We start from the raw sequence: 16,600 nt of genomic DNA, 5'->3' as shown, positions 1-16,600 counted from the left end.
TGAAAATTGTGAGCACAGGCTGCCTTACAACCCTGCAGCCCATAGCCCATGGGGGATCCTGCCTTAGCCAGGCTGCGGCTGCTCCAGGGTTCCTAAAGAGGGGCGACTTAGGGGACTAGGGAACATCCTTGAAACTGTGTTCATATCACTTTACATAGTAGTGAGAAGTCAGTTATTCACACCTGAATAAAGTGTGAGGGGATAATGGAGATGAGACGAGGTGGGCTCCACGCCCGTCTCCCCCCACGCCAGCCCACCCCAGCCAAGCCTGGTGCTGCCTCCACCAAAGTCACGGTTTCAGCTCTTGCTCATGGGGGTGTGGGGGTGGGACAGTGCCAGGACGACCCCTCCTTAGTGACGAACACATTTTTTTTTTTTTTTTTTTTTTACGAACACATTTTAAGTAAACGAAGTACTCCTGTGGTCACATCTGTGGCTGCTCGGTGCCCCCTCCAATCCTGTGGTCTGTGTTTTTCTTCACTTGGGTCAAGGTATTACACTTCAAGTGGTAGCAGTGCTTTAGGCAGTTTCCCTGCCTTCATCATCCATGCAAATATAAATACTGTGTCACCTCTGCCCGAATTCATCCTTCTGTGTCAGTTATGTTAGAAAGGACACCACATGAATAAAAGAAACTGGTAGGTTAACTGCTGCTTTTTGAGAACACATTGAGAAAAGAATTCAGGTCCGACAGGTTGGTTGGGGCTATTTTACAACCTTGAAAATAAATGAAGTCAATGAAATTCAAGACATGATTTAGTCTGTTAAGCTCCAGGACAGAAGCAGGTGAGCTGAGTTGGGCCAGGTCCACCTGACAGCCTAGGCGTGTCCCACAGCAGGGCCAGTACAGCCCCACTTGCTCTGTGGGGTGTGTGTGGGTGTGGGGCCCCTGCAGCCTCTCTGCTCAGTGAAGCCCTGGGCTGAGTCCTGCTTTCCAGTTATTATCGTGTAATCTTGAGGCAGCCAGTGACCTCTCTGATCCTCAGTGCCTTTAGCTATCAGATTAGGACAATCACCTTGATGTCCAGGATTGTCCACGTATATGAGACGATGCTGTTTGTTGAGCAAGTGTCATCTGACAGGCCCCATGCTAACTCACTGTCTCCTCCAGTCCTTACAGCCACCTTGTGAGGTAGCTGTTGTGATTCCCACTTTACAGAATGAGAAAACCAAACTCCAGACAAGGTGAGGAGCATGCCCACGACTGCACAGGGAAGAACGCATGCCTGTCTGATTCAGACCCCGAGCTCTTAAATCTGGTTGAGACTGGCTCTTGAACAATGCTGCAAAATAGAATTAGTTCCAGTGGGGATTAATTCTTCAAAAAATTCCAATGCCCAGGTCTCACCCCAGACCAATTGCATCACGAGGTCTGGGGTGGGAGGCAGGTGTGGGGTTTCCGAAGGCCCCCCAGGTGATCCCAGTGTGCAGTAAGGTTTGGGAACGTCTAGGTTAAGCAATTCTGCTCTACTAGTAGTTCTCAATCTTGGCTGCCCAGAACCAGCAGGGGAAACATCTAAAATGTACTGACGGCCATGCCCAAAGGAGTCTGATTTATTTGGTCTAGGAAGGGCCTTAAGTTACTCCCGGTGACTCTGATGCAGCGAGGCAGAGACCATTGTGCTAAGTTTCAGGGGAAGCACCCTCTGAAAATGGTTGCCGTTGTTAAAATTATGTGTTAAATGAGGGCTTGGTGAGGACGCTTTTTACCGTCTCTTCCAATGTGCACTTGCAACTCCTTAGGAAAACCACTTTTCACCTTTGTCTCAGTTTACTGGCTCAAGGGAGGGACTCAGTCCGTACTTTTCCAAAAAATGTAGCTGGAAAGAAAAGGGAAGGGGCAGGAAGCGGCATCACTCGACCCGTTTGCCTCTGCTTTATCCATGTAGTCATTTAAGTTCAGTAATAACATCTAACCTTTTAGGTAAAGGAACTGGAAGTTTCTTCTATGGTGAATTTAAAGAATTCAATAAGGAAAATAATAACTGTTTGCATAGCTTTAAATTCTCGTACCTCTTTATTTTTTTAAATTTATTTGTTCATTGGCCGCACCACGCGGCATGCAGGATCTTAGTTCCCTGACCAGGGATCGAACCTGTGCCCCCTACAGTGGAAGCGCAGAGTCTTAACCACTGGACTGCCAGGGAAGTCCCTCTTACCTCTTTGTTAACATGAAGTAGCAGTTTTATCGATATATGCTGTGAAAATTTGATCTTCTCTTTTTTTCATACTTTTTAATTGTGTGCTTATTTATTGAAGTATAGTTGATTTATAATGTGTTAGTTTCAGGTGTACAGTAAGGTGATTCAGTTATGTATGCGTATGTATATATGTATATTTATTCTTTTTCAGATTCTTTTCCATTATAGGTTATTACAAGATACTGAATATAGTTCCCTGTACTATATAGTAGGTCCTTGTTTATCTATTTTATATGTAATACTGTGTATGTGTTAATCCCAAACTCCTAATTTATCTCTTCCCCCCTTTCCCCTTTGGTAACATAAGTTTGTTTTCTGTGTCTGTTGAGTCTCTTTCTGTTTTGTAAATAAGTTCATTTGTATCATATTTTAGATTCCACATATCATATGATATTTTGTCTGACTTCACTTAGAATGATAATCTCTAGGTCCATTCATGTTGCTGCAAAAGGCATTATTTCATTCTTTTTATGGCTGAGTAATATTCCATTGTAAATATATATACCACATCTTCTTTATCCATTCATCTGTCATTGGACACTTAGGTTGCTTCCATGTCTTGGCTATTGTAAGTAGTGCTGCAGTGAACATTGGGGTGCATGTATCTTTTCGAATTAGAGTTTTCTCCACATATTGGGTCGGCCAAAAAGTTTGTTTGGGGTTTTTCCTTGAATGAACTTTTTGGCCAACCCTATATATGCCCAGGAGTGGGATTGCAGGATCATATGGTAGCTCTATTTTCAGTTTTTTAAGGAACCTCCATATTGTTCTCCATAGTGGCTGTTACAGTTTACATTCCCACCAACAGTGTAGGGAGGGTTCTATCTCCATACCCTCTCCAGCATTTATTATTTGTGGACATTTTTTTTGAAGGTTTATTTAAAAACTTTTTAAAAATTTTATTGAAGTATAGTTGATTTACAATGCTGTGTTAATTCTGTGCAGCAGAGTGACTCAGTTATACATATATATACATATATACCCACACATATATATATTCTTTCTCATACTCTTTTCCATCATGGTTTGTCACAGGATATTGAATATAGTTCCCTGCGCTATACAGTAGGACCTTGTTTATCCATCCTATATATACTAGTTTGCATCTGCTAATCCCAAACTCCCAATCCTTCCCTCCCCTCTGCCCCCAACCCCCGTCCCTTGGCAACCACAAGTCTGTTCTCTGTATCTGTGAGTCTGTTTTTGTTTCATAGATATGTTGATTTATGTCGTATTTTAGATTCCACATATAAGTGATATCGTATGGTATTTGTCTTTCCCTTTCTGGTTTACTTCGCTTAGTATGATAATCTCTAGGTCCATCCATGTTGCTGCAAATGGCATTATTTGATTCTTTTTGATGGCTGAGTAATATTCTGTTGTATAAATGTACCACATCTTCTTTATCCATTCATCTGTCGATGGACATTTAGGTTGTTTCCATGTCTTGGCTATTGTAAACAGTGCTGCAGTGAACATAGGGGTGAATGTATCTTTTCGAATTATAGTTTTGTCTGGGTATATGCCCAGGAGTGGGATTGCTGGATCATATGGCAACTCTGTTTTTAGTTTTTTGAGGAACCTCCATAGTGGCTGCACCAATTTACATTTCCACCAACAGTGTAAGAGGGTTGCCTTTTCTCCACACCCTCTCCAGCATTTGTTATTTGTTGACTTTTTAATGTTGGCCATTCTGACCAGTGTGAGGTGGTACCTCATTGTAGTTTTGATTTGCATTTCTCTAATAATTAGTGATGTTGAACATCTTTTCATGTGCCTGTCAGCCATCTGTGTGTCTTCTTTGGAGAAATGTGTAGGTCTTCTGCCCATTTTTTAATTGGGTTTTGTTTTTTTGTTGTTGAGTTTTATGAGCTGTTTGTATATTTTGGAAATTAAGCCCTTGTTGGTCACATCATTTGCTGTTTTCTCCCAGTCTGTACATTTTTGTTTTGTTTTGTTTATGGACTTTTTTTTTTTTTGATGTGCAAAAGCTTGTAAGTTTGATTAGGTCCCATTTGTTTAGTTTTGCTTTTATTTCTATTGCCTTGGGAGACTGACCTAAGAAAATATTGCTACGATTTATGTCAGAGAGTGTTTTGCGTATGTTCTGTGGTGTCTTGTCTTATATTTAGGTCTTTAAGCCATTTTGAGTTTATTTTTTGTATATGGTGTGAGGGTGTGTTCTAACTTCATTGATTTACATGTGGCTGCCCAGCTTTCCCAACACCACTTGCTGAAGAGACTGTCTTTTTCCCGTTGTATGTTTTTGCCTCCTTTGTTGAAGGTTAATTGACCGTAGATGTGTGGGTTTATTTCTGGGCTCTCTATTCTGTTCCATTCACCCATATGTCTCTTTTTGTGCCAATGCCAGGCAGTTTTGATTACTATAGCTTTGTAGTATTGCCTGAAGTCTGGGAGGGTTATGCCTCCAGCTTTGTTCTTTTTCCTCAGGATTGCTTTGGCAGTTCTGGGTCTTCTGTGGTTCCATATAAATTTTAGTATTATTTGTTCCATTTCTGTGAAGAATGTCATGGGTAATTTGATAGGGATCATATTACATCTGTAGATTGTTTTGGTAATATGGCCATATTAACAATATTCTTCCAATCTAAGAGCATGGGATATCTTTCTGTTTCTTTCAATCATCTTCAATATCCTTTAGCAGTGTTTTATAGTTCTCAATGTGTCTTTCACCTTCTTGGTCAAGTTTATTCCTAGGTTTTGTTTTTGTTTTTGGATGTGATTTTTAAAGGCTTTTTTTTTTTTACTTTCTCTTTCTGATATTTCTGTTATTGTAAAGAAATGCAACAGATTTCTGTATGTTAACCTTGTATCCTGCTACTTTACTGAATTGATTTATCAGTTTTAATAGTTTTTGTGTGGAGTCTTTAGGGTTTTCTATATAGAGTACCATGTCATCTGTAGATAATGACAGTTTTACCTCTTCCCTTCTGATTTGGATATCTTTTATTTCTTTTTCTTGTCTGATTGCTGTGGCTAGGACTTCCAATACTGTGTTGAATAGAAATGGTGAGAGTGGGCATCCTTGTCTTGTTCCAGAATTTAGTGTGAAGGCTTTCAGCTTTTCATCATTGGCTATTATGTTGGCTGTAGGTTTATTTTATTATGTTGAGATATGTTCCTTCTATACCAACTTTGGTGAGAGTTTTTATCATAAATGGATGTTGAATTTTATCAAATGCTTTTTCTGCATCTATTGAGATGATGATGTGGTTTTTGTTTTTTCATATTATTTATATATGCATTCCCATTTTTTGACAGTTATTGCAGTCAGGATGGGCCAAGTTGTGCTGCCTTAATGAAGTTCCCAACTCTCAGCGGCTTAACACACAAGGACTTATTTGTTCCTCATGCTACATATTTAAAGTGGGTCTGTGTATGACAGCCACTCAGGGGCCCAGATGGAGGGACATATGCTCCCACAACTGCTGAGGCAGAAAAGGAACATAGCAAGTGGTGTATTGGCTCTTAAAACTGTCAGCGGAAAGTGACATGTGTGGCTCTTGTTCACACTTCATTGGCAAAGAGCCACACCCAAATTCAAGGGGCAATGGGGAAGGGTGATTTTATAATGTGCTCAGAAGTAGATGGAATATTCATGAACAGTTCTAATGACTACACAACAAAATTCATATGTATCTCATTTTTATTACCACTACCTTGAGAACGTTGGCACCTGTCCAGAGTCTAACTCACAAACAGGCATGAACCACAGGAAGACAGTGCAGACGTGGCTGCTGGTGTCACTAGGAACACTTCAGCAGTGAGAGTCTTTCAGTGGATAAAAGCGACTCTTCCTGTGAAATGCCGTAGCAGACAGGTGCCCAGGAAGGAGTAACTTGCTTTCTGGATATGGCAGCCCTTATTATGGGATTCCTGTATTGAGATGGATGACAGGGTCCTGGGGGGGTCAGGATGTGGATGAGCTACTTTTCACCCTTTGCTTATCTTTCCAATAAAGCTTAGCATGGTGTCAACATTTGATAAAAACACCAGTCCAGTATACAAAAGTAATTGAAAATAAATTTGAATCTCTCTGCAGAGACCCCAGAGGAGTGTTACATGCACAACCTAGGCAGTATTTCTCGAAGTTCTCTTTCTCAGTCTCGTTCCTCATCAGTTCCTCCAAGATTCTTACCATACAGGTCAGCATGACGTCTTCCCAGACCACTCTTCCACCCACCACCACCACCCCTGTGCCCCAGCCCCGGGCAGAGTCAGTCCCTTTTCTGTGCCCACTCTACACTTATATATACTCTTATAGCATGTATCATATTGTTTTATAATGTGACATTTGTATAATCATTTTACTTAACAAATCTTAGTGCCAGGCACTGTTCTAAGTGCTTGACAAGTATTAGCTTATCCAGACCTCATAACTTAACCTAAGTTAGCTATTAGGTGATGATTATTAACGCTTTTATTTTGCATAGCAGAAAACTGAGACTTAGGGGGCACAGGTAACTTTCCCGAGGGTGTTTGGTTAGAAAGTGGTGAAGCAGGATTCGAGCCCAGGTAGTTGGACACCGTTGACCAGGTGATGAGCCTCGTGGGGGCAGGTGCATCACATTTATGTTTGAGTCCCCACAGGTCCATCCATTCCCTGGTCACTAGGAATGTTTTCTAGGTGAAGGAGCACAATATTCAAACCTGTTGATGAACCATAACTTGTTTAGCCTGTTTCCAGATTTTTCTGTATAATTTGTGCTGTTATGAATGTATTGTACAAACTACATTGATGTCACTGGAGTTATTTGGGGTAAATTCCTCTAAGTGAAATGACTCAATAAGTATAAACAATTTTATAGATAATTGCTTATTGCTTAGTCATTCTCAAGAAATTTGGAATTCCGAATTTATAATTCCGCCAGCTATTTTCAGGTGCACCTACTTCATCATAGTGTCTTCAGTGCTTTGTTTTTATTTTAATCAGTTAAAGTCACATGTACTAGGGAGGCTGGAGTTGATGAATAATGAGTGGTGAATTTGTCCCAGGATTACTGTGGGGATTGTGAGGTTTGGATTCCTGGTGCCCTGTTGAAGTTTATTAGCTCACTAGGAAGTTATAGAAGCTTCTGTCTTTGAAATGGACTGGGTTCACTGAATCTAATGGCCTAGAACAAACGAAGTCGGCTATCTTTGTGTTCCTATCCCATTCTTTTATATTTCATTGTGCAGCGCTTATCACTGGGTGCCTCCCCAACCCTCCCCCACCATCTGCACACCGAGAGCCGGAACCCATTTTTACTAAATCACAAATGACAATAGCTTAGAAGTGCCACCTTCCTTTTGGAGAAGGAGCAGACCTTAAAAACAAAGCAGGAATGAGAAGCTTGCTGTGTGATTTTGTGCCCCGAAGGGAAGGGGGCTAAGAGGGTGACTGTTCTTCTTGGCCCAAGGCCACTGACAAGGCTGCTGGCCCAGCCTGAGAGGCAGCAGAAGAATAAGGGCTTGGTTCAGCTTTTATCTGAACAACTGCAGTAGATTCTGGAGTTTGGCAGTGGGTCCCGCGGAATCCTCAGCAGCAGATCCTAAAGCCCAGCTCTTGATGAGTGGCATGCGGCAAGCCTGGCGGTGTGATGCTAATAATAACAGTAGCAGAAACTGTCCGATCCGCCGCCAGGCTTCTCTGGGCCAACACCACAGTCTTTTGTCGGGAAGCCTTCCAATCTTGCCCCTCCTTATCCTCACATCACAGTAGTCTTCCAGAAAGTAACTCCCTTGCTTAATATCTTTCAGTGGATTTCCCCCCACCTAGCGTAAAATTCACTCTTTCCTGTGCACCGTGAGGCCTCCCCTTCCCCTCTCAGGCCACAGTACCCGTCCTTCGCTTCCAGGAACAGACAGGCTCTGCTCCTCATCCCAACTTTGCACCAGCTATGTCCTCTGCCCGGCCGACAGCTGCTTCTTGCCCAGGCCTCAGCTCAGAGGGAGACCCAGGGAAGCCTTTTACTTAGCTACTCTCCATCACAGTCACACCTGTTTACTACACATTTCTCATCACCAGGACATAAGCTCTGTGAGAGCAGGGAGCCTCTTTTCTGTTCCTGGTTGAAAGTTGGTGTTCACAACTCTTAGTGTAGTATCTCACACACAGTAGGTACACAGTAAACCTTAATCCTTACATGTCTGGGAAGTAGGTATTGTTGCTATTTTTCAAATGAGTCTCAAAGAGATGGCCTAAGGTTGCATTACTTTGTGTTCAAACCAGGATTCAAATCCAGATTTCTCCACTCTGAGTGGAGTGGCCCAGAGTTTACTAAAGACCCAGTGTCATCAAATTCACTCAAATGGCCAACTTGCTTATGACTCAGCCAGATTTCCTGCTATACTGGTTTCCAGTGCACACTGCATCAAAGAATGGTGCTGAAAGGACTAAATGCAAACAAAAGCATAAGTATAATATGTACTGGTGGCCCCTGGAAACAACTATGTTTGAGTTAAAGATGCCAAAGTGCCTTAATTTTGCAAACTGATTGATGAGTGTCCTGATTATTCATTGTGACTTGCTTCCTTTTGGGGAATAGTCAAGGCTGTTTAAGGTAAATAAAGCATTTTGTTTTAAAAATGAATAGATAAACAAAATGCAGTAATCCATACAATGGAATGTTATTCAACTCTGAAAGGGAAGTACTGACACAGGCTACACTAATGTAGGTGGACCTTGAAAACATCATGCTAGGTGAAAGAAGCCAGACATGGCCACACTGTATGGTTCCATTTATATGAAATGTCTTGAATAGGCAAACCCACAGAGACAGAAAGCAGGTTCGTGGGTGCCAGGGGCTGCGGGGGGAACTGCTGTATTTCCTTGTAGGGTGATGAAAGTGTTCTGGGATTAGACAGTGGTGATGATTGCACAACACTGTGAATGTTCTGAATGCCACTGAATCGTACACTTTAAAATGGTTTTTAAAAATGGTTAAAATGCTAAGTTTTATGTGTATTTTACCACAATTAAAAAAATATCTGAATTATAAAAGAGAAAATGATAGTTGCACTTAACTATTTTTTGAACAAAATAAATATGCATAACTCTGGCAAGCTTAATAAAAAAGTAGATGAAACACAACTGTGCTAAAGAGAATTAGAATTATGATAGGCACAGATATATTTTTTGAAAAGACAAGTAATACTGAAAACCTTAACGTCACAAGGTTACCTTTTCATCAGAAAAGGAAAGTTGCACTGTGGCTGCCCCCAGCCAGACTGACAGCAGTTTGGTGAGAATGTCAGGCTGGTGCTGGGTGAGACCAGTGGGCAGGGCACGCCCAGCATGTGTGTGTGTGTGTGTGTGTGTGTGTGTGAGGGCTCTTAGCTGGGTTTGAGGAATCTGCTTCTTTGTTTAGAACATAAAAGCGAATTGCACATTAAGGATGGCGGGTGGGGACATGAACAGACAAGCAGCTGCTCTTACCCACTTAGTGCCTCGCCGTCCATTTGGACAGGAGCACAGAAAGTGATTTCATCCTCTGGTCTTGCCTTTGCAAAAGTTGGAGTGGTTCCACAGTAAATGGACTCAAGAATACATATGCCTAATAATTAGAGAACTGGATGGTTGGAGAAGTTCCAAAGTGCTTTCAAGGCACTGGTGCCACTGACGTGGCTTTGTCCCTGCAGGTTCTGCCTCCAGCAGTGACCACACCCCTGCCCTGCTTAGAGGTCCCATCACCACCTCCCCACACCTCTGCCCCTTCTCTTCCCCCACCTGACAACCCCTCCTGCCTTCACAGTTAAATCCTGCTCTTCCTCCCAAGCCCAGCTCAAGTACCGCTTGGATTTACACCATGCCATTTCTGCATTTGTGCCTGGGATTCATCTCCAGCCAGAGAGCAAGTTCCGTGATGACCAGAACCTCTCCTTGTAATTCCGGGGTGCCCCACCATCACATTCAGCCTTCCCTGCCTTCTAGGCACCCTTTCCCCTCTATCCTAACCACTCTGGTGGTTTTCCTTTGCTGGGCCAGTCTGGCAGTGACAGGCTCAGGGTGAGATGAGTGAATTAAAGCAGAACCATGAGATTCTTCAGTCCTGGGGCTTTTGTTGGTGCTACTGGTAAGAGATCCTCTTTCTCTCGGAGTTGCTAAACCAGTAAGAGCTTCTGGGGACAAGGGTTGCCAACTTTTAGGATGCTTGTCTGAGAATAAAGCCACACAGAGTAGAGCAGAGCCGGGAGACAGGGCATGTCCTGATGGAATGATGTGAGTCCTGGATTGTAACTGTGCTGGATGCTGGCACTTTTCCAGTTATGAGCACCAACAACTAGCCTGCTTGCTTCCAACTGGAAGAGTGTTGTTGTACCTCCCAGCACTTACTGTGGGCAGAGGCTGGGCCTGAAAGAAATCTTTGTCAACTTGCTGATAGTTTGTCTACAGCTGTGTCTAGGGGGTTAAGTAGAATATTTCCTTTTTTGCATTAAAAATTATTACTGTGGTAAAATATACACAACACTCACCATTTTAATCATGTTTAAGCGTAGAGCTCAGTGGCATTAAGTACATTCATATTGTGCAGCTGTCACCATCATCCATTTCCAAACTTTTTCACCTTGCCAAACTGGAACTCGGTACCCATTAAGCACTGTCCTCGTTCTTCCCTCTCGCTAACTCCTGCTAACCAGTATTTTACTTTTGTATCTGGAATCTGACTACTCTAGGTACCTCAGATAAGTGGAATCATACAGTATCTGTGACTGGTTTATATCACTTAGCATAGTGTCCTCAAGGTTCATCCACACTGTAGCAGGTGCCAGAATCTCCTTCCTAAGGCTGACGAGTATTCCAGTGTATGGATGAACCACATGTTGTTTATCTGTCATCCATCAATGGACACTTGTATTGTTTCCACTTTTTGGCTACTGTGAATAAAGCTGCTATGAGCATGGGTGAACAAATATCTGTCCAAGTCCCAGCTTTCAGCTCCCCTGGACCTACACCCAGAAGTGGAATTACTGGATCATATGGTAACTGTTTAACTTTTTAAGGAACTGTCAGGCTGTTTTCCGCAGCAGCTACAGCAGGCTCCAATATCCAACAGTACTTTTTGTTTATAAAAAAAAATTTAGTTTAATGGAACTGTGGTAATACTGGGAGAATAACTTATACCATAGCCGGTTTGTTACTGAAAGATTACAGATAGAAGCTTCGGCCTGAAATAGTTCTTGTTTTCTTCATCAGCACCACTTCTTCGTAAACTCCTACTGATCAAACACTGGCAGCTTGGGCTGCATCTCAGTCCAGGGATGGAAACGGCCTCTCCCACCTTCCGAGGAGGGGAGAGGGTGGGCGCATTCTGACTGTGGATAACTGTTTTCCTCACACCCCCTCGCCCACCCATTTTGGCTGTTTTAGCAAAAATGTAGTCGCCTGTTTATCTATTCCAGAATGCCCTTGCAGAGAAGCTGCAAGGCCGTTGTGCACTCACAGTGCATCCCAGTCAGATACGTGAGTGGCTGTATGACCCCCCTCGCCCCCCCAATGGGAACCTTTTGCGTGAGCCGTTAGGAAAAGATGGAGGGTGCGTGAGACACAAGGTCTGGGACAGGCGCCGTCTTGTAAAGGCTTTATTTCTTCTTCATCATCGTCTCATACAGACTCCGAGGCACCACCCTCTCTCTTTCCATTTGGTATCCTCAGGACTTTTTGTAGTGTTTTTCCTTAAACAAGGAAATTTGGAGTAAACACTGTCTTGCCTGTTAATCTTTTAACAATAATTTTAAAATGCCATCGCTGTTGTATCATCAATGCGAGAAGACAACAACAGTACAGTACGAGGGGGTTCACACTGTATCACAGTGGGACAGAGGGCTCACACATAGGCGGGGCGAGACCACAGCAGCGGTATGTACATGCACCCCAGTGCTTCGAACCCAAAGACGTGCAGGTCGAGAAGAATATGTGGATTATACAGCAGGTCTGGACAACCCGGCTGAGGCCTCTCTACCTTTCCAGAATGCTGCCATCTATCCCCTCAAGGATATAGGAGATCTGCCTTGTCTACTGGCTGGCTTCATGGTTTTTTTCATTACAAAAAGTTCACTGAATCATACAGTCTGAAGCATTTCAAAAATTCTTAAAAAACAAGAACACTGACAAAATAAAATTAACTTAAAACACTCTAATTCAACGTGGAAATAAACCAAACCAAATGTTAACAGTGAGGCAGTCAGTATCGCGCGCGAGGGTGTTCAGAATCTCTTAAAAACTTTTTGTTTTTAAATTTATATCTTATTTACCTTTTTTTTGTTTAATATAAAAAAGATGGAGACAAAAATAGTTTTCTGAGCTATGAAAAAAATTAAGTTCTTACAGGCACGTTTACTGTTTCATTCTAGAAACATCTCAGATTCACAGGTTGAACATTCAGCAGCTGTGTTATTTTTTTAAAAAAAAACATTCTTTGACCTTGGGAAAACCAGATCTCTCCTTTTGGGGCAGAGTTCGGTTGATGATGACGGTGTGGTTATGCAATTACAGTGAATTATTCCAGATAATCCATGCGAGCCTGCATCACAGGTGTGGCTTCTCCCCGGGCAGCCTCCTCCTCCAAGGAGGTCGGGTCTCTGGGTGACGGAGCCGGTGAGGCAGTGGGGGAATGTGGGGCCCAACGGGACGGAGGGCGACGGTTTGCTGGTCTCTCGGGCCTGGAGAAGCAGGGTTCTAGGGATGGAGCTAGTGCAGAACAAGGGAGTTCCTTCAAAGCCGAGGAAGAGAAAGACAGGGTTACTCAGACGGACAGGTCCTCTGGGAGGTGATTTCCCCCAAACTTCTCAGTAGACTCAAGTGCAACAGACCAGGGTGTCTGCAACTTCTGAATGCTAAGTTATACGTTGCTCACGGAGTATAAAGGTAAGTAAAGAATTCAACACGAATGACCAGTGACGACAGTAATGGGAAGATAGCAAATTATGATGAAAACGTGGCATGAGATGGGTGTGTATATGAGGCGCCTTCGGAATTGGGCTGCAGCAAATGGAAGGGGGGAGCCAGAGTCCTGAGTGGTCTGCCCAGTCCTAAGAGGCTGGCCATGAAGGGATCTATGACTCCATCAGGCTGCACCAGCAACGGGGCTCACCTTCAAACGAACTCTGCTACCGTTTATTCCAGGTTGACTGGCACTGGGTTAAACTCCCACAACATGGAGATAATGCTGCAGGCAGAAACTTTCATTAGATAAAACCACCTAAATTACTCTTCCTGGCAGCAGCATTTAAAAAGTGGAGCCCGGGCTTCCCTGGTGGTGCAGTGGTTAAGAATCCGCCTGCCAATGCAGCGGACACGGGTTTGATCCCTGGTCCGGGAAGATCCCACACACCTCGGAGCAACTAAGCCCGTGTGCCACAACTACTGAGCCTGCGCTCTAGAGCCTGTGCTCCACAACAAGAGAAGTCCCTGCACCACAACGAAGACCCAACACAGCTAAAAATAAAAACAAACAAAAATTTATAAAATAAAATTTTAAGAAGTGGAGCCCGAGTGTACAGGCTCCTGCACCTTCTGAGGACCGATAACCCCGGGACCGATCACCTACAGTACGTCCTCTCAAGGCTGCTGCTCCTTTTTTGGTATTAGAGACTGTTGAGCTACTTGTCCTTACTCTGCACGCCAGGACAAAGGACACTGACTGGGGATCTGTGGGCAGCTGTGGCCTGAGGAAACAGTGAGCTCTATCCACCCAGACACCCACACAACAAGAGGCCGAGGTGGGAAACCACTGCGATGAAGAAACCACTGCCGTGAAGAACACAGAACAAGGATCCTCAGAGCCACTCAGGAAGTAAGTCGAGGGATGTAAAGAGATGTGATGAGCACAGCAGAGCAGAATGAGGAGCATGTAGTCATCAGAGCGACAGAGAGAAGATGGAGGGCGGGGCACAGGAGGGATGGGGGAGTGGTCGCCGCCCGGGGGCAGCAGAAAAGGAGCATCGACACACACGATGACTCTAACGTCCCTAGACCTGCTGGTGGCACTTCATGTGACTACAGGGAGGCCTCATCAGCAAAGCACTTATACTAATGGAAACCATGACAACCAGAGATACCTCGCCTGTGAAAACACGTCAGCACTGAAACAGCCAAATTAAAGGAAACGTCCTCACCTCAGCCCAGCCCAGGGCACGAGGGACGGCGGCTCAAGAGATGTGTGGTTTGTGTTGCGTATATAAGTGTGTTGGGTTGTAATATGTGTTGTCTGTCTATCAATGTGTGTAGGTTGCCGGCATAGGATTTTTGGACACCACCGTGGCCTGTTTCTACCTAGCTGATGCTGAGTGACAAGGGTTTTCTGTTAATTTGTGCCATCTCGTCACTAGCGTCTGTGTGCACAGAAGAAATGCTGTGTGACCATGAGTTCAAGGGGACAAAGTTTTTAGTGCCACACCAGCAAATCTGAGCAAGCTGATGCTGTTTTTTCCCAAGAAGCCCCTGCCATAGGCTCTGGGGGCATCTCATCCTTGCAGCACCTCTTCTGGAAACGGCCTCTGGAGCCATTCTTTGTCTGTCAGTCATTTTTCGTGGGGCATGTGCTTAGTCTTTGAGAGCCAGTTGTATTTAAGGCCAGTGGATAAAGGGGGGTGGGTGACTATATCCTTGATCAGAAACAAGGTTGGTATTTTCTCACAAGCCTTGATTCAGGCTCTGAAGGTGATTCTGCAATTTTGGAGCAGGGACGATTGTGTTGTTTAGTCAATTAACACAAATTGATTGAGCACTTACTATGACCCCTATGGTGACCACTGGGAAGGACAAGATACATTTGTATTTATTCCCTCTGGTGTGGTTTTTGAAAAAAAAGAAAAGCCTCATGCGTAATGGTCACACCTTATTATAGCACATGGCAATGCACAGCCACCGAAATGTCAGTGAGCAGGCACAGGCCGACTGGGAACACGCTCGGCTCAGAGACCCTGAAGGCTGGACAGTTCCCTCTCTGGCCAATGTCCTTTTACCCCTTCGGGAGCATACTGGCTGCAGACTGCACAGGAGAGGGGAGATCTCTACTGAGCAGTCAGTATCCCGGGGGGGCAAGTGGTCCCGTCCAGGCCTGCCATCTGTCCCTGCAGGTGGACCCTGGGCCAGCCTGGAGCAGAGCTGCCCGGGATGGTGGGGCCTCATTCTGTGGCTCAGATGCCAGCCCTGAGCTACATGACAACCTCTCCAGACAGTGTGGAAAGAAGGAAGAAAGCACTTACGGCGTGAGGCAGGCAGGGCTAGAGTCCCCAGGGGGCAGTTAGTAAGACAGTTTGGTTCTGGACAGAACAGACAGACAAAGAAGAGAAAAGCAAGTAGGTTGGAAAGTACTTTTTAAAAAGAACAACAGTAAAGGTTTAAAGTCAACAGGCCTGGTGGCAGCTCCAGGGACAGCCATCTGGAGAAGCGAGGTCCCACAGAAGCGGGCACACAGGCTGGTCCCTGCCTGGCCAGAGCAGGAGGGGCCCTCATGACAGCACAGCTACAGACCTCTCCCTTCCGCTGGCTATTCTTCTCTTCTTCCCGAGCTGCCCCTTGGCATTTAACATTTCCAACACCCTACAACTGCTGTTTTTGAAACAGAGCCCATTAAACAGCCAGATTGTTTTAGTCACAATGACCAAATGACTGCAGCTCAGACTAAAACTTTCCCTTCGAATTTTCCACTGAGACATTTCCAGATTATCCTCTCTCTCCACACCAGACCTGCTCACAGCTTCTCTCTGCATTGTGCATTGGTGCTATGTCTTCAAGAGAAACAGAGGAATAAGTAGCTCGTGGGGTGAGAGTGAAGGGAGAAAGGGAGTTTCCTACTGTGCCCGTTCCTGGCTAGGGATGACTCCATCACCCACGTCTAGATGTCCCATTGAGCACTCCGGGAAAGATTCTCCCACACGGGCTCAGAGGAGGGTGGGAAATCTGAATTCGTTCTGCTGATATTGAAATGAAAAAAACTACCACAAATCTAGGGAGGGATGGGAAGGGGTCTTGGGGTCTCCAATGGGCCTAAGTCAGTTCAGGTGAGGAATAATTCCACTGGAGTCTAGAATAAGCCAAATTCCAACAGTAAAGGAAAAAGAGCCCATGACATTTAAACACTGCCCGTGAGAGCTCCATGCCAGTTATGAACCCCTGACACTGTGCCTGGGCCCCGTTTAAATCAGCCATCACCTCTTTTGGTAGTAAACACACTGAGTGAGAAGAAAATCTAAACAGACACTTCACAGAGGACCAAAGTGGGGCACAGCTTTATACAGATAAAGCCATTTTCACGCCTTGGTTTAATGACTGAATCACAGCACTATTTCCTTTCTAGTCTCATAGATTGCCTGCAGCATTCATTCGTGACTCAAAATGAATTTAGTCTCTAATATAAATGGACACCACAGACAAGCCAGTTAATGCTTGGGAC

At 44.3% G+C, this 16,600-nt stretch overlaps 1 protein-coding gene across 2 annotated transcripts in view; it reads right to left on the bottom strand.

Moving 5' to 3' along the window:
• Positions 1–11,767: 11,767 nt before the first annotated feature.
• MTCL1 (microtubule crosslinking factor 1) overlaps positions 11,768–16,600 on the bottom strand; it is a 125,181-nt gene continuing 120,348 nt past the window's right edge. For both annotated transcript variants that reach the window (XM_061168971.1, XM_061168970.1), the window contains exon 14: positions 11,768–12,913. In XM_061168971.1, coding sequence (XP_061024954.1) covers positions 12,701–12,913 — 213 coding nt within the window. In that variant the 3' untranslated portion in view covers positions 11,768–12,700. The remainder of the gene's footprint in view (positions 12,914–16,600) is intronic.

Source organism: Eubalaena glacialis, chromosome 15, assembly GCF_028564815.1.
Source record: "Eubalaena glacialis isolate mEubGla1 chromosome 15, mEubGla1.1.hap2.+ XY, whole genome shotgun sequence".
Classification (NCBI taxonomy): domain Eukaryota; kingdom Metazoa; phylum Chordata; class Mammalia; order Artiodactyla; family Balaenidae; genus Eubalaena; species Eubalaena glacialis.
The sequence above is the reverse complement of the archived record's forward strand: the minus strand, read 5'-3'. Positions and strand labels throughout refer to the sequence as shown.